This window comes from Oncorhynchus masou, chromosome 9, assembly GCF_036934945.1.
Source record: "Oncorhynchus masou masou isolate Uvic2021 chromosome 9, UVic_Omas_1.1, whole genome shotgun sequence".
Classification (NCBI taxonomy): domain Eukaryota; kingdom Metazoa; phylum Chordata; class Actinopteri; order Salmoniformes; family Salmonidae; genus Oncorhynchus; species Oncorhynchus masou.
The window spans coordinates 51,453,914-51,471,885 of record NC_088220.1 but is presented as its reverse complement, the minus strand read 5'-3'; the positions used below and the strand labels follow the sequence as shown (position 1 = coordinate 51,471,885).

The following is a 17,972-nucleotide window of genomic DNA, read 5'->3' as shown; positions in this document are numbered from 1 at the left end:
AGACAAGGGCCACAGTTATAGTTGCAGGTTTATTTAGCTGAAGACTTGTGTCATTGCAAAGGGGCGGGGTCTGGAGGACCGGCCGGAAAACCAAGGGATAGAATTAGACTAGAGAAAGGGAGGGGAGGTAGTGGAAAGAGAGAGGGGACTTTTACTTGGAACTGGTCAGTAGGTCAGGTACATGTGTACAGGACAGGGCTTACATCTGGTGAAAGGGGAGGCGGAGATGAGGTAGGAGGGTTAGGGTGTCTGGAGGGTGAGGATTATGAGCCATCCGATGCCAGTGCGTTGGCAGGGGTGCTAAGGCAGCACTTTTGGACAACCCTGATGTGTGAAAGCTCTGTGAGGAGCGAGAACATCCAAACCCAGCCATCAGACACCTTAGCCAAGTTTATACCTGGTGCTAACATGGGTCCTTTGTCCTGATCTTGTCTGCATTCTGATTGTGCGCACATTTCCAGAAATGTGTCTCCACACACGGTATTCAAATGTGTCGGTTATCCATCTACTGTGTTTGCATTGCGACCACATTTCCTGGTCCCTTCTTTTATGCAAATTATTTCACAGCTATTCTTTCAAAATAATATGCATTTATTTTTTGTAAGACACATTGACATAATCATTCACTGGTGCCACCTGTGAATGATTTTAGAGGGTGGAATGATGACAATTTAAATGGTTTCTCTGTCCAGATCTGTCTACACGTGTAAGATATCCACACACAAGGTGTGTCTGACTACCTCCAGAGGAGGAGGAGGAGGGCAGGATGATCTGATCACAATCTTTTGATGTCTACACCTGTCCAAAAATATCGGCACAATCAGAATGAGGACAAGATCAGGACAAAAGACGGAAGTTAGACTCGGGTATAAACGCTGTTCTAGATACCTGCTTCACTTGAGTTACTGGTATTAGCTGGATCCCAATAAGTTTCAAAATAGATTATCCAACAAAAATGAATCAATCCATTTTGGCATATTATACAGTGCAATTGGAAAGTATTCCAACCCCTTGACTTTTTCCAGATTTTGTTATGTTACAGCCTTGTTCTAAAATGGATTAAATCGTTTTTTCCCCCTCATCAATCTACACACAATACCACATCATGACAAAGCAAAAACACGTTTTTAGACATTTTTGCAAATGTATTAAAAAAATAAAACAGAAATATCACTATCACAAGTATTCAGACACTTTACTCAGTACTTTGTTGAAGCACCTTTGGCAGCAATTATAGCCTAGACTCTAGAGTCTTCTTGGGTATGATGCTACAAGTTTGGCACACCTGTATTTGGGAAGTTTCTCCCATTCTTTTTTGCAGATCCTCTCAAGCTCTGTCAGGTTGGATGGGGAGCGTCGCTGCACAGCTATTTTCAGGGTTCAGCTCTGGCTGGCCAACTCAATGGCATTCAGAGACTTGACCCATGCCACTTGGCTGTGTGCTTAGAATCGTTGTCCTGTTGGAAGGTGAAACGTTCAATGCTCTGGAGAAGGATTTCATCAAGGATCTCTCTGTACTTTGCTCCGTTCATCTTTCCATCGATCCTGACTAGTCTCCCAGTACCTGATGCTGAAAAACATCCCCAAAGCATGATGCTGGCACTACCATGCTTCACCGTAGGGATGGTGCCAGGTTTCCTCCAGATGTGACACTTGGCATTCAGGCCAAAGAGTTCAATCTTGGTTTCATCAGACCAGAGAATCCTGTTTCTCATGGTCTGAGAGTCCTTTAGGTGCCTTTTAGCAAACTCCAAGTAAGCTGTCATGTGCATTTTACTGAGGAGTGGCTTCTGTCTGGCTACTCGACCATAAAGGCCTGATTGGTGGAGTGCTGCAGAGATGGTTGTCCTTCTGGAAGGTTCTCCCATCTCCACAGAGGAACTCTGGAGCTCTTTCAGAGTGACCATCAACTTCTTGGTCACCTCCCTGACCAACGCCCTTCTAGGAAGAGTCTTGGTGGTTCCAAACTTCTTCCATTTAAGAATGATGTAGATCACTGTTCTTGGGGACATTTAATGCTGCAGAATTTTTATGGTACCCTTCCCCAGATCTATGCCTAGACATAATCCTGTCTCGGCGCTCTACTGACAATTCCTTTGACCTCATGGCTTGTTTTTTTTTCTCTGAACTGCACTGTCAACTGTGGGACCTTAAATAGACGTGTGTGCCTTAGCAAATCATGTCCAATCAATTGAATTTACCACAGATGGACTCCAATCAAGTTGTCAAGGATGATCAATGGACACAGGATGCACCTGAACTCAATGTCGAGTCTCATAGCAAAGGGCATTTCTGTTTTTTATTTTTAATACATTTACAAAAATGTCTAAAAACCTGTTTACACTTTGTCATTATGGGGTATTGTGTGTAGATTGAGGAGGAAAAGATTTTGTTGAATTAATTTGTGAATAACAAAATGTGGAAAAGGTCAAGGGGTCTGAATACTTTCCCGAATGCTCTGTATAACCAATACATTACGATTCCTTTTTTCCCCCTCTAAATTGTGGATATTCCAAACAAATATGATTTTGGCTAGTTCCCTGATACATTTCCACATGGTATTCCACTATATGAAAATGATTTGGGATGAAAGGTTCCCACAGCGGACCCCTGATGCCTCTTCTCTATTGAAACACATTCCCTGCCCTTGTCATCCCCCAGCTGTACACGGACCAGGTTCCGACCCGGGTAGGCACCCAGTACAGGGAGATAGGATTACTAGTCTGACACTACCTGACACTTCTCATTCCTCCTCAGCCCTAATCCAACAACGGCTACATCAGCAAGATATCCACACACACAGAGAGACAGAGAGCCTCAGTTGACCTTGTTAACACAATCAGCACCATCAGGGCTAATGGGTGAAATCAAGTGATTCTATAGTTCCCTGGTGTTACGAACAGTCTAGGGGAGGGGGGGGATGGTAACAAGACCCGTAACATAACTCATGCAAATTATAATAGTGACAAAGTAAAAGTGAGAACGAAATAACTACAACAACTGAAATCTACCGTCAAACTCAGGGTTTATTAATATTTATTTAACTAGGCAAGTCAGTTAAGAACAAATTCTTATTTTCAATGACGGCCTAGGAACAGTGGGTTAACTGCCTGTTCAGGGGCAGAACGACAGATTTGTACCTTGTCAGCTCGGGGGTTTGAACTTGCAACCTTCCGGTTACTAGTCCAATGCTCTAACCACTAGGCTACCCTGCCACCCCAATAATAAACACGCGGTAATGGGGGGAGCAGGAAAAGGGGCTGAGCTGGACCCAAGGAAAGAAACAAAAAACACCCCTAAGCTAGACTAGCCTACTTTAACAACAGCTAACTAACTAACCAAAAATACAGTGGGTGGTCCGCCCAGTTCTAACTAGTGTATTTAACAAACTATGGGTAGTGTATGCCCATGGGCGACATACACAAACACCATAACCAAAAACAATACTCACAGGTGAGGACAAAAGTGATATGGAGGTGCTCAAACAAAAGAGAGGTCAATACATAAAGAGAGCGTGAACCAGAGAGACCTACAGACATGGCATTTACAGAGAGATTGAGCTCCACAGCAAACAACTGACAGGGTTTTTAAACAAAGGGAAAGGAACGGTGATTGGGTAGGAAACAGGAGGAGGTGTGTCTTCTGATTGATGATTGGTGACTGACTGGGGAGTGATGATTTTCACCTGTGAGGGGAGAAGGAGAGAAAAGAAACACACACAGGATACACACACATGATACTTGTATCCGTAACACCTGGGTGTGTACTGAGGCGCGGGTCAGCCTGGGTGCAGTTTTCATGCTCTGTTACAGTGCAGGTCAATGGTACAGACAGGACTGAACTCTCTCCCTCTCTGTGATGGAGACAGTGGAGCAGGAGCCTACTATTAGCCCATCTTGTCCCTTGTCCTGATCCCATATCATTACATTGTAACAGGCTGAAAGTCTACTAACAAAACTATAATAATACTAATTCCTGTTTTTAAGGTACTCTTACGGGCTTGAATGATCATTTAATAAAGGCTCCATAGTCACAACATGCTTTAAGGCTGAGCGATATACACTGAGAATACAAAAACATTAAGAACACATGTTCTTTCAATGACAGACTGAACAGGCGAATCCTGTTGAAAGCCATGATCCCTTATTGATGTCACTTGTTAAATCCACTTCAAATCAGTGTAGATGAAGGGGAGGAGACAGGCTAAATAATGACTTTTAAGCCTTGAGACAATTGAGACTTGGATTGTGTATGCGTGTCATTTAGAGGGTGAATGGGCAAGGCAAAAAATGGCGGGTTGTGTCAAGAACTGCAGCACTGTTGGGTTTTCCCATGTGTGTCAAGAATGGTCCACCTCCCAAAGGACATCCAGCCGACTTGACACAACTGTGGGCATTGGAATCAACATGGGCCAGCATCCCTGTGGAACGCTTTCGACACCTTGTAGAGTCCATGCCCCAACGAATTGAGGCTGAATTGGGGGTGCGGCTCAATATTAGGAAGGTGCTCCTAATGTTTGGTATAATGTAATTGTACACCCACTCGAGTGGGATATATTTGTAATAAACAAAGGATAAATAAAGGAACAGCAAGTGTAGTTGTTACTGGTTATTGGTGAACACAGTGATAATGAGGCATTACAATTACTCCGAAGCTGCCACTTATCGTATTTGCCAGCAAGTGGTTAGTGTTAACACCGGTCTTTTCCAGTCATTTGGCCCAGATTCAGGATAGTTCATGAGGAGAGAAAACAGAGAGTGTCCAGTCCAACAGAAAAAGTAGATATTTGTCGAGCCCTTGTAATCCTCAAGAGATAATTAAGAATGAAGTGAACCTCTTTAATCAGCTTTGTAGTGTGTGGTGGAGAAGGATTGGCCTATAAAAGAGATTAGACATGGGATCTTTGTAAACACTCCTGGGAATTAGGGTTAGAGTAGCAGGTAAATGGATTAGAGGCCTGACCACATAGTGCATGTGTCAGAGAGGTGGAAACTGCTGTTATGGCAGTGTAAGATAGGGACAGTGATGATTCTAATCAAAATTTGCCTGGCTACCCACACTCCTTTCTCCAGCCAAACGCTACACCACGCCCACAGATGTTACTTTCTTCTCCGCAATGAGTCTGGTTCTGAATACCTCTGCAACCCTTCACCGAATGCAACCACATCCTGGGCCGTCTGATTGGTCCAGAAACCAATAGGTTGAGCCAAAGCTAGGACACACATGGGTAATGTAGTGGTTTGGAAATTCGTGATTGGCTTTGATACGCTGATTGGTTAGAGATGATCCAATCGCTGATGACTTTGTTTTGTACAACGCCCCTTGTGCCCCTCGTCAACACGAAGTATGTACCGAACGATAGTGCAGCGGAAGAATTTAGTTTGAGCCATCAGGCTAAATCAAAATACTGTGTAATACCTCCACCACTGGTTTACTCCTAATGTATACTGAACTAGCTTCCAATATGTTACTACTCTATAACAACAACCTTGCAGGCCCAGACGGCATCCCCAGCCGCGCCCTCAGAGCATGCGCAGACCAGCTGGCTGGTGTGTTTATGTAACAGTATAACTTTAGACCGTCCCCTTGCCCATACCCGGGCGCAAACCAGGGACCCTCTGCACACATCAACAACAGTCACCCACGAAGCATCGTTACCCATCGCTCCACAAAATCCGCGGCCCTTGCAGAGCAAGGGGAACCACTACTTCAAGGTCTCAGAGCAAGTGACGTCACCGATTGAAACACTATTTAGCGCGCACCGCTAACCTTTTCACATCCGTTACATTTATGGACATATTCAATCAATCCTTATCCCAGTCTGCTGTTCCCACATGCTTCAAGAGAGCCACCATTGTCCCTGTTCCCAAGAAAGCTAAGGTAACTGAGCTAAATGACTACCACCCCGTAGCACTCACTTCCGTCATCATGAAGTGCTTTGAGAGACTAGTCAAGGACCATATCACCTCCACCCTACCTGACACCAGAGACCCACTCCAATTTGCTTACCGCCCAAATACGTCCACAGACGATGCAATCTCAACCACACTGCACACTGCCCTAACACATCTGGACAAGAGGAATACCTATGTGAGAATGCTGTTCATCGATTACAGCTCAGCATTTAACACCATAGTACCCTCCAAACTCGTCATCAAGCTCGAGACCCTGGGTCTCGACCCCGCCCTGTGCAACTGGGTACTGGACTTCCTGACGGGCCGCCCCCCCTGACGGGCCGCCCCCAGGTGGTGAGAGTAGGTAAAAACATCTCCACCCCGCTGATCCTCAACACTGGGGCCCCACAAGGGTGTGTTCTGAGCCCTCTCCTGTACTCCCTGTTCACCCACGACTGCGTGGCCATGCACAACTCAATCATCAAGTTTGCAGACGGCACTACAGTGGTAGGCTTGATTACCAACAATGACGAGACGGCCTACAGGAAGGAGGTGAGGGCCCTCGGAACGTGGTGTCAGGACAATAACCACACACTCAACGTCAACAAAACAAAGGAGATGATTGTGGACTTCAGAAAACAGCAGAGGGAGCACCCCCCTATCCACATCGATGGGACAATAGTGGAGAGGGTAGTAAGTTTTAAGTTCCTCGGCGTACACATCACGGACAAACTGAATTGGTCCACCCACACAGACAGCGTTGTGATGAAGGCGCAGCAGCGCCTCTTCAACCTCAGGAGGCTGAAGAAATTTGGCTTGTCACCGAGAGACTGAAAAACAGCTTCTATCTCAAGGCCATCAGACTGTTAAACAGCCACCACTGACATTGAGTGGCTGCTGCCAACACACTGACTCAACTCCAGCCACTTTAATAATGGGAATTGATGGAAATTGATGTAAAATATATCACTAGCCACTTTAAACAATGCTACTTAATATAATGTTTACATACCCTACATTACTCATCTCTATATGTATATACTGTACTCTATATCATCTACTGCATCTTTCTGTAATACACGTATCACTAGCCACTTTAAACTATGCCACTTTTGTTTACATACCCTACATTACTCATCTCATATGTATATACTGTACTGGATACCATCTACTGCATCTTGTCTATGCCGTTCTGTGCCATCACTCATTCATATATCTTTATGTACATATTCTTTATCCCTTTACACTTGTGTGTATAAGGTAGTAGTTTTGGAATTGTTAGGTTAGATTACTCGCTGGTTATTACTGCATTGTCGGAACTAGAAGCACAAGCATTTCGCTACACTCACATTAACATATGCTAACCATGTGTATGTGACAAATACATTTGATTTGATTTGAAAAGTGTATACGATAAATGTGATTCTGTAACAAAGAATGAGATCCAAAAGTCACTTGGAATGGAAAGTGTGCAAATATATTTTCAAACAGTTTTCATAGCAATAAAGTTTTTTTTTAAATCACTGACAAAACAGTTAACCAGAAACAAATACAAAAAATGACAAAAAAAAAAAAATTTGTTTATAAAAAGTACACAACGGCTATGTCGTCCACAAATACAGTGCATAGTGTTATACATTTTTAGATGCTGGAAGGAGGAAATGTTTTCGGGTTTGTTTCAGCTTGTAAACGACACCAGGAAGGAACATTTACAGAAATGGTTCTACTCACTGAAACAGATATCATTTGGTTAAAAAAAAGAAGTTATTTCTCAATTGTAAATATATACATGGTATGTTATCACTGATTATTTATTGATCACACAAACATTTAAAATTGGGAATACAAAGTCAACTATCTTATATCAGCTTTAAGGTACATTCGATTCTTGTGTAAAAATTTTAAAAAAAAAGTCTAAAGAAATACATGTACAAACATGTCAGTGACGTGTAGCTTCCTCTTCCGCATATACATTTCTATAAAATAATACAAGTTATTATTACACAAAGAGTAATTTCACTTTGAACAGCATAAATTAATACAAGAAGCAATCAGAAACATCAGTGGGGTTGTAAAATCAACAAATGGAGAGAATACAAGTCACTGACATTTTAGAGGAATACAAATTTGGTTCAGCGATGTTATGATGTTGCTGTGTTTTTTTTTGTACAGTCCAGCTGAAGAGAGCGTTCGTTAACAAAACATCCACAGACAGAGATTCTGACTTAGACAAAGGCTCTGCTCGTCTGTGGCAGTAGCGTGTCATCTTTGCCTTGGAGACGACACTGTCCCCATTCAATGGTTCCCGTCTGCCTCAGGGTCTGGGCACAGAACACGGTGTGTTGATCATGATTGAGCTCAAAGTGAGCAAACTCAATGGGCCGGATACTACCTTTAAATACGTGTTCGTATCGTTAGGATTCTGGACAATGTACATGAACCTCTTTTTCACCACTATGCATTTCAACTTCAAAGGAAAGGATGGCTAAAGGACATACTTATTTACCTGATTTAAAATAGCAGTCTCAAGTATGTGTGTGTAGTTGAGCTTATGTGTATGTATAATGAGTTGTGTGTGCTGTATAAGACTCAAACTGTATTAATATCAGAGTTCTATGGACTCAAATCTCTCTCAGACACGATACGTCAGTACGTTGACGTTTTCTTCAGAGAACAACCCTCTCAGCTTTTTTTGGACAGGTGTTTTAGTGAGCCCCTGACTCTTCCCCAGTGGCAGATAGGACTGTTGAGTGGGGGAAGACAATGTTCAAAGTAGTAGCTGTGTTATGCTGCCACACAGTGGTTGGACCGCCGGGACATGACGTAGCCCCGGTGACACACACAGCGATAGGAGCCGTCTGTGTTGATGCATCGGCCGCTCGCACACACGTTGTCGGGATCCTCACATTCATTGATGTCTGGGCATAGAAGCAGAACAAGGAAACAAGTGAAAACACATACGTGTGAATCAGTGAACGTACAAATGTATATACAGTACCAGTCAAAAGTTTGGACACACCTACTCATTCAAGAGTTTTTCTTTATTTTTGTACTATTTTCTACATTAAAGAATAATAGTGAAGACATCAAAACTATAAAATGACACGTGGAATCAAGTAGTAACCAAACAAGTGTTAAAACAAATCAAAGTATATTTTATATTTGAGATTCTTCAAAGTAGCCACCCTTTCTGCCTTGATGACAGCATTGCACACTCTTGGCATTCTCTCAACCAGTTTCAACAGTCTTGGAGTTCCCACATATGCTGAGCAATTGTTGGCTGCTTTTTCTTCACTCTGCGGTCCAACATCCCATACCATCTCAATTGGGTTGAGGTCAGGTGATTGTGGAAGCCAGGTCATCTGATGCAGCACTCCATCACTCTCTTTGGTCAAATTGCCCTTACGCAACCTGGAGGTGTGTTTTGGGTCATTGTGCTGTTGAAAAACAAATCACTAAGCGTAAACCAGATGGGATGGCGTAACGCTGCAGAATGCTGTGGTAGCCAATCTGGTTAAGTGTACCTTGAATTCTAAATAAATCACAGGCAGTGTTACCAGCAAAGCACCCCCACACCATCACAACACCTTCTCCATGTTTCATGGTGGGAACCACACATGCAGAGATCATCCATTCACCTACTCTGCATCTCACCAGGACACGGCTGTTGGAACCAAAAATCTCATATTTGGACTCATCAGACCAAAGGACAGATTTCCACCGGTTTAATATCCATTGCTCGTGTTTCTTGGCCCAAGCAAGTCCCTTCTTATTATTGGTGTTCTTTAGTAGTGGTTTCTATGTAGCAATTCGACCATGTCGGCCTGATTCACACAGTCTCCTCTGAACAGTTGATGTTGAGACGTGTCTATTACTTGAACTCTGTGAAGCATTTAATAGGGCTACAATCTGAGGTGCAGTTAACTCTAATGAACTTATCCTCTGCAGCAGAGGTAACTCTGGGTCTTCCTTTCCTGTGGCGGTTGTCCCGAGAGCCAGTTTCATCATAACGCTTGGCTACTTTGAAGAATCTCAAATATAAAATACATATTGATTTGTTTTAACTCTTTTTTTGGTTACTACATACTACAGTTATGTCATAGTTCTGATGTCTTCACTATTATTCTACAATGTAGAAAATAGTCAAAAATAAAGAAAAATCCTTGAATGAGTAGGTGTGTCCAAACTTTTGACTGGTACTGTATGTTCCGGTAGATGTGTAAATCGGTAAATCAATACATTTCCCTGGAAATTTCTAGATTCTCCATTGCACTGGTAAATCTACAGATTTTACTGTAACATAAATGTCAATCTGAGAATAAGAGAATGGCTCTTGCTATGTGATGCATACAGTATGTAGATTGAAAGGCATAAGGTTCGAAGGACAAGTGACGGGCAGGGAGTTTTGCATATAGACAACTGCGATTAGTTGAAGGGTTTGTCTTGTGGATTGCGTGAGGAGGGATACCTACCTATGCAGGCCATGGAGGTCATGTCCAGCTCGTATCCCTCGTAGCAGTCACACGTGTATCCCTCCGCCACACGGATACACCTGCCGTTCTCACAGCCGTGCAGTATCCCACAGTCCTCTGTGCTCAGGCCTGCATACGGCTCATATTGTCCTGGAGCGGGGAGAGGAGGAGATGGTCAGAAGTAAGAACAGATAGCTAACGCACATTTTTTTCACAGGGCCTAGGCTAAGTTTACATCTTTAAAAAAAGTGAAATATTTTGGGTAATGCAGCAGCATTGACAAAATGACATTAATGCCGTAAATGCAGTAATGCACAGAAAGAGAGGGCATACTCTCATAGACTCTCCTTGGGCCTCCGCCTGGCCCCCGTCTGTCAGGGAAAGGGGGTCCCACACGCCAGGGTTCTGGCCCCTCCTCCTCCTCCTCACTGTAGGGGTCACTGTCTGGGAGGGGGGCCAGACTCAGAGGGAGGCCCTCAGGGATGGGGAGAGGGGGCCGCGCCCCAAAGGAGAGCTCAGAACGAGGGTCTGGGAGGGTGCGGAAGGGAGGTCTCGGGGGAGCGTCAGGCGGGCCGTAGTCGTCCTCGTCGTAGTACCGCTCAGGACTGGGAAGGAGAAATCCAACATGTTTGTCGAGAACATATGTTGTGTCTTGTGATGATGTATGTGAATGAGTGAGTCTGGTGAATAGGGCAGTGTGTTACATGTATCCTGAGGGCTGTCTGTATGGGCTCTCTGGGACCCTGAAGGTGCTGGGTGTTCTGCCTCTGAAGCCAGACCTGCTGCCCCCTGGTGGTGTGTAGTCGTCATAGTCAGGCCGGGGGTACTCAGGTCTGCGGGGGATGGGGTCTGGGAAGGAGTCCGGTCCATAGGGCACGCGATACCCCCCTCCTCCTCCTCTACCTGGCCCTGGGTCCGTACCGTAGCGGTCAGGGAAGGGGGGAGGAAACTCTGGGGGCCTCAGGAAGACGTTACACCGAGCCTCATAGTCCTCTGACAGAGAGAGAGAGAGAAGGAAAAGAGGCGTAGACCAAAAATGACACCATAAACACAACTCTTCCACAACAGAGCTACATTTTGCTTGTATATCGGGACAAAATGCTAACACAGCGGAATGTTCAATGTAAATACTCATCCACAATCAGCGTGGCCGTAGTAGCTTATCAGTGAGTGTGTGGTCAGTCTAGTAGTACCTGAGTCTCTGGCAGGACACAGTGCACACTGCAGTCCCCAGCCCTCTCCATACAGACAGCAGCACTCAGTGAAGGTGACCTGTCCGCCCAGCAGGGGGCTCTGACACACCAGGTCTGGTGTGACATACTGCCAGCAGAAGGACAGCTTCTCATCTGGAAACAGGAGGGAGAGGACAGGAATGAGGAGGGGAAGGAGAGAGAGAGATGGAAAGAGAGGCAAAGAAAGATGGAGAAAGGAGGTGGGAAAAAATGAGGGAAAGATTGATGGGGAAAGCAGGAGCGAGAGATAGATTGAAAACAGACGGTGAGAGAGAGAGCTCACAGTTTGAGCTAATAAGTAAAAAAAGAGTAGTGAGGACTCATAAGGTGAGTTATTGGGCACTCCCGTCTCCCAGCGTGTGTAGTCTTACCCACGGCGAGGCCAGTGGAATTGACACAGCTGCGCTGAGTGTCGTCCAACACAAGAGGAGGCACGCAGGTACAGAAGTGTGAGCCTAATGTATTGACGCAGATTCCCCCTGGACAGCTGTCCTCCCCTGCCTCACACTCATCAACATCTACCAGGAGAGGACAGAGACAGAGAGAGAGAGAGAGAGAGAGAGAGAGAGAGAGAGAGAGAGAGAGAGAGAGAGAGAGAGAGAGAGAGAGAGAGAGAGAGAGAGAGAGAGAGAGAGAGAGATGAGATTTGAGGAACCTACCCATTATATACATCCATCTAATTCAACCGCAAGTATGAAGACTGGGTCAAAACGGCCCAATATCACTGATAAAGATTTGCCACTAACCGATGCACTCCAGAAACACGTTGTCATAGTAGTAGCCACTGGTGCAGTAGCAGGAGTAGCCAGGGATGTTGTTGACACATACGCCGCTCTTACACACCTCAGGGTGGAACAGTTTACACTCATCCACATCTGTGAGAGCAGATGAAGGCCTGGATTACAGGTACAGTACAGTATAAGCAATACGCATGACTACAAATCATGTGGGTCAGAAAAAGGTCAAATAGGGGTGCTTATATTTGTCCTGTTTCACACATGTGCAAGTGTGAAATCAAAATGTGTTGTTTTTGCTTTCGAAGAGAGGGGTCACAGCCAGAGGTCAGCCACTATCGACAGCAACCCTGGAACAATTAGGGTTAAGTGCTTTGCTCATTTAGTCAGCTCAGAGATTTGAACTATCAACTTTCAGGTTACTGGCCCAACACTCTAACCGCTAGGCTACCTGCTGTGTGGGTATGAGAGACAGCTGTTACCTTTGTAGCTAAATTCTCCTGGCCCAGTCACATATCCTCGTCCGCTGGGGCACAACGCCTGGTGCTCAGCTGAACAGAAACCGCAGGAAACAAAACGACATATCAGAGAGGAACACTTCACGACATCAGGGATAACTTTTTCTGAGTGGGTTGATAGGTGGAGCTGACTCTAGGAGTCTACCATAGACATACATACTCCCTTTAGTCACATATATACACATATACACATATATATATATCCCATGGAGACCACAGGAGGCTGCTGACGGGAGAACAGCTCATTATAATGGCCGAAACGGAGCAAATGGAATGGCATCCAACACATGGGAACCACGTATTTGATACCATTCCACCGACTCCGCTCCAGCCATTACCACAAGCCCATTCTCCCCTTTTCGGTGCCACCAACCTCCTGTGCTAGATACATACTCAATATAGACATACCATAGACATACTCTTCACATCAGTGTTGATCACTGGTCCCTACCTGTGCCTAGCTGAGGACAGGGGTCGAACTGGCAGCCCATTCCCCAGCCCTGGCCCACGGTGCAGCAGCACTCCTGCTGGGTGGTGTTGCGGGCCAGGACGCTGCACGAGCTCTGCTCCTCTGTGTTGTAGTAACACTCCCTCAACTCGCCAGGCCGGGCAGGGGGCAGCTGGGATGCATCGGGCCGACGCTGGGGACCGAGGCCGGTGGTGGAGGAAGACGAGGAGGAGCCGCCAGAGAACACTGGAAGACCTGTGAGAAACGTGGACGTGACGTCTGCGGGTTGAGGTGTGTGTGGTTATGGCAGCGCTGCTGACCACCAAGACAACATAGTGTTCCCTGATGAACAGCAGGGGGCAGCAACACCAAGCTGTTGGAATGGGCACCTGTTGAAGAGGTCTCACCAAACTCACCATGCACAAACTGGTGTCAAATGCCATTAAAACGGTGTAGGAATAAACATTTGAAGCAGGGAAAGTGTTATTCCCATCAGGGAATAGAAATGTTTATTTTCGTATGGGGAAAAACAAGCTTATCTAGATAATCCTCGAAAAGCACAACAGTGTTGGACAGCGTACAGTACCTGGTCGGGGCGTGCTGAGGCACTGTCCTGAGCGTGTATCAAACTCTTCCCCCTCTCCTGGACACTCACACATGAAGGAGCCATCCACATTCTCACAGCGCGCCGCGCCACACACGCCCTGCATCGTCTCACACTCGTTTTCATCTGGAGACAGAGAGAGAGAGATAGAGAAATAGAGCGATAGAGAGAGAAAGAGAGAGGGAGAAAGAGAGTGAGCGCGAGAGAGAAAGAAAGAGAAATATGGGGCAAAAAGTATAACCATGTCGGCTAAATCAAGCAAAGACAAATGACAGGACAGCAGAATGGTAGCATTTGTACACTTATCAGAGACTCGTGCATCTGTGTTGAGCCGTACCCACACATCCCTTCCCATCGCTGGTGGCTGTGTAGCCCTGGTCACACATGCACTGATATGTTCCAATTAGGTTCTGGCAGAACGCATGCTCCCCGCATACAGTCTCATTGGCACACTCATTGATATCTGTGAGCGAGAAGAAGAAACAGAAGTGGAGAGAGAGATGACATCACTCCTAAATGAATCTGAAGTATGGTCTCAAGTATGGTCACTATCATCATTATATTTAGATGGATAAGCTTGATTCAATTATTGAAAGGTATAAGTCAACAGTCAGTGAAGACGACACAGTGAGATATATCCCTAGCTCTTTTTCCACCATGTCTGTGTGTGTCTGCGTGTTACAGACGCATATCTTGGCCAGGAAAGGCGAATGGCATTCTTGTGACTGAGCATCTGCGAGGTGAAAGCCTCCAACCTGACACATCAATCAAACACAGCTGCCATGACGACCAAACCCTTACGCCCCGCCCTCAGCCTGGATCCCACATCTGTGTCCAATCTGCCAAACATTCCTACATAAACTATCATGGCTAAACTGTATGACAGTAGAGTGAGAATGGCATTCAATCTCTATTGTAGCATAGAATCAGATCATTGTAAAATAAATCAAGTGGATGAATAAATACGAGAATAATAAAAAGCAGATTCTTATTTGTGAACTAGATTTAGTAAAGGATGAGTTTGATGAAGAGATGGAACTGACCGACACACTCTCCGGTGCGGGTGACCCGGTAGCCCGGCTCACAGGAGGTGATACAGCGGTAGGAGCCAATGGTGTTCTCACAACGCTGTGTCCGACACACTGCTCCCTCTGAGCACTCATCTACATCTGGGGGAGAGAGAGTGGGGATTACACACACACACACACAAAACTTCAGCATCCCCACAGCTCAGTCTCGAAAGCTGTGCGTATTACATAAAAGGGACACAAGGTTTCAATGGTCTGTCTACGGTGGATGATGAACAGTGCAAAGTAGTTGAGGTGTTAAGTTACCCAGACAGGCTGTCTTCTCTGGGTTGGTGGTGAATCCCACTTGGCACTGGCACTGGTAGGAGCCCTCTGTGTTGACACAGCGCCCATCCTGGCACACCCCCGGGCCTGACCTGGCACACTCATCCACATCTGGGCACACAATGACAACACGCCATTACATCACCACAGACAACCCCGCTGTGCCTACCGCCAAGCAAAGCAATCTCACTGTGTGAGTGGCTATGAGTAATATAATCTGTGTAAAGTAGCCTAGAAGGGATTATTTGTATAAGGGATTAGAGTTGTCCAAGTTAACGGGCTGTGCAGTTTAAACTGCAGAGTAAACAGCAAATATATGTAATGAGTAGAGACTTCTCCATTCTGCAGGTTTAAGAGTAGCCTACAGAAAGGCCAGTGGGACTTGGGTGTGTGTATGAGGTGTGTGTGTGTGATGGTCGTGAGGCCTCACCTAGGCAGACGCTCCCATCGCTGCTGGTGGTGTAGCCCTGGGAACACACACAGCGGTAGGAGCCCTCTGTGTTCACACACTCTCCCTTGGGGAAGCAGTACTCCCCCTCTAGACACTCGTTGACGTCTGTGAAAAGACACCACAACCACGTTAGAATATGACAGAAAAGAACACCAACATGCATATACACGTCATCAAAAGAAATCACCAACATTGGGGCATTCATCGCCATCAGTAGTACCATCATCGATCATACCGACCTCGACATTGGCGTCCAAGGCCAGTGGTTCTGTAGCCTGGTTGACAGTCACAGCGGTAGGAGCCGTCCGTGTTCACACACAGCCTCGCTGCACCACAGGTGTCAGGGCTCTGGCATTCATCCACATCTGAGGAAGGGAGAGGGGAATGCTCATGGGTACTGCAGGTGGGTCTCACACACACACACACACACACACACACACACACACACACACACGCACACGCACACACGCACACACACACACACACACACACACCTCTGTTTCATGTATAGGGTCTTTCTGTTCCCCCTAAAATAGGTTAAACAGCCTCCAAGTGTTTCTCTTAAATCAACACAGCACAAATGGGTTCAGTCCCTGGTGGATATAACTTTTTGACAGTGAAACCACTCCAACGAGACATCCACCCATTCCCAAGTGTTACATCCATTTCTAAGGTGTCTCTGATTTACAAGCTATCCCCTTTGAAGTCTAAACATCTGTTGCAAACTCTGTTGGTTCACATCAGCACCAGTCTAACAGCCAGACATCCGTTGAGTACCTCGGAGTGAATACCTCGTTGAATACCTCGAAGTGATTTTCATGTGCTCTGGATATCACAGCATGGGTAAAGTGCTGACTGACAGTGAACTGTGAAGGAAATGGTACATTCACATGAATTGTTTATGTGGTCTCTTGTTTTTTTTTTGAGGTAGAGGCAATGCACCCAGGTGGGATGGTGCACAATGTCCTTTAATAATGACACTCGGGCTGATTATTTGTGTGCCCCACGGAAAATAAACTGCTTGGTAGTGAGTAAGAGAAGTAACAGAAGCCAGAAAAGGTTAAGTGAGGAGAGCAGAGGAGAGAAATGCAGAGGAGAGCGCTGACTGCAGTATGGAACTGGGTGTAGAGGGCCACCCCCTTTGCTCACTCATCGCCTACTGTAAGATGATGAAAACCGGCCCGGTCACACTGCTCTGTGCAGTTTATATAAACAGTGTTGGAACAGCTTGATTCTTCAGCAAACTTTAGTATGGTGACGGTCTTAGTCAAGCTGCCTCACCAATAACACCAACGGTGTTAGCGATGTGATTGTCTGATTCCATAAAGACGTATGAACGGAATACAATCTCAAGTGGAAGGCATATGAAAAAGAGTTTGGTGCTCATTTCGGTCTCGTGTCACATTCCGCAACATTGACACAATTCAACTCTTTAAAAATGTGTTTCCTCATTAGGCAGAAATGTGCAGTTGTTCATAAATCCCCCTCCTCTCCTTGGCCGTAAAAGAGCCATGGCATTCCTTCCCAGAAACAAATGTGGCAGGCAAGTGTGAGAGCCATAAAACACCTTGGAAAAACATGTCGACTACATGGACAGAATGCCTTGAATTGACTTGATATACTACCTAATAGACAGCTAGTCTTACCTGCGCATAACCCATCTTGCATTCTGTGGCCAGCTTTGCAGGCGATACACTTGTAGGAGCCTTCAGAATTCACACACCGTTGCCCAGGACACTGTGAGGGGTCTGCACATTCATCAACGTCTAAAATGAAGCAAGTGGAGGTTTCACATCAAACAGTGATATGGACCTTGAACCATCATGTAAAGACATGCAAAAGTCAGACACATGCAGCCTCACCAAAACAGACACTGCCCTGCAGTTTGAACCCGGTGCGACAAACGCACCGGTAGCTACCGAGAGTGTTTTCACAGAGGCCGTTGGCACATAGGTTGGAGGTCTGCCGACACTCATCAATATCTGTGTGAAAGTATCAATATCAGTATTGATACAATTATCAATATGGAATACAAATGGGTATGTGTGTACGTGTGTGTGTGTACGTGTGTGTGTGTGGTTGAGAAGGTTGTTCACCTGTACACTGTCCATTTCCAGCCACAAAGCCTGGGCTACAGGCCACACATATGAAGGAGCCCTCAGAGTTGATACACTCCTGACCAGGACACTGTAGAGCGTTCTCACATTCGTTGACATCTGGAGAAGCCAACAGAGGTTATTCTTTACAATCCCATAACAAAGTTGACA

The 17,972-nt window shown here is 45.6% G+C and overlaps 1 protein-coding gene across 2 annotated transcripts in view; it reads right to left on the bottom strand.

Annotated features, from left to right (window-relative positions):
- Window positions 1–7,345: 7,345 nt before the first annotated feature.
- Window positions 7,346–17,972, bottom strand: part of LOC135546133 (latent-transforming growth factor beta-binding protein 4-like) — a 44,940-nt gene continuing 34,313 nt past the window's right edge. For both annotated transcript variants that reach the window (XM_064974304.1, XM_064974305.1), the window contains 18 exons: window positions 17,802–17,921; window positions 17,568–17,687; window positions 17,352–17,471; window positions 15,945–16,070; window positions 15,685–15,810; window positions 15,237–15,365; window positions 14,946–15,071; window positions 14,240–14,365; window positions 13,885–14,028; window positions 13,302–13,553; window positions 12,815–12,883; window positions 12,345–12,473; window positions 11,970–12,116; window positions 11,560–11,712; window positions 11,071–11,359; window positions 10,700–10,971; window positions 10,367–10,516; window positions 7,346–8,812 (listed from right to left, as the gene is read on the bottom strand). In XM_064974304.1, coding sequence (XP_064830376.1) covers window positions 8,679–8,812; window positions 10,367–10,516; window positions 10,700–10,971; window positions 11,071–11,359; window positions 11,560–11,712; window positions 11,970–12,116; window positions 12,345–12,473; window positions 12,815–12,883; window positions 13,302–13,553; window positions 13,885–14,028; window positions 14,240–14,365; window positions 14,946–15,071; window positions 15,237–15,365; window positions 15,685–15,810; window positions 15,945–16,070; window positions 17,352–17,471; window positions 17,568–17,687; window positions 17,802–17,921 — 2,732 coding nt within the window. In that variant the 3' untranslated portion in view covers window positions 7,346–8,678. The remainder of the gene's footprint in view (window positions 8,813–10,366; window positions 10,517–10,699; window positions 10,972–11,070; window positions 11,360–11,559; window positions 11,713–11,969; window positions 12,117–12,344; window positions 12,474–12,814; window positions 12,884–13,301; window positions 13,554–13,884; window positions 14,029–14,239; window positions 14,366–14,945; window positions 15,072–15,236; window positions 15,366–15,684; window positions 15,811–15,944; window positions 16,071–17,351; window positions 17,472–17,567; window positions 17,688–17,801; window positions 17,922–17,972) is intronic.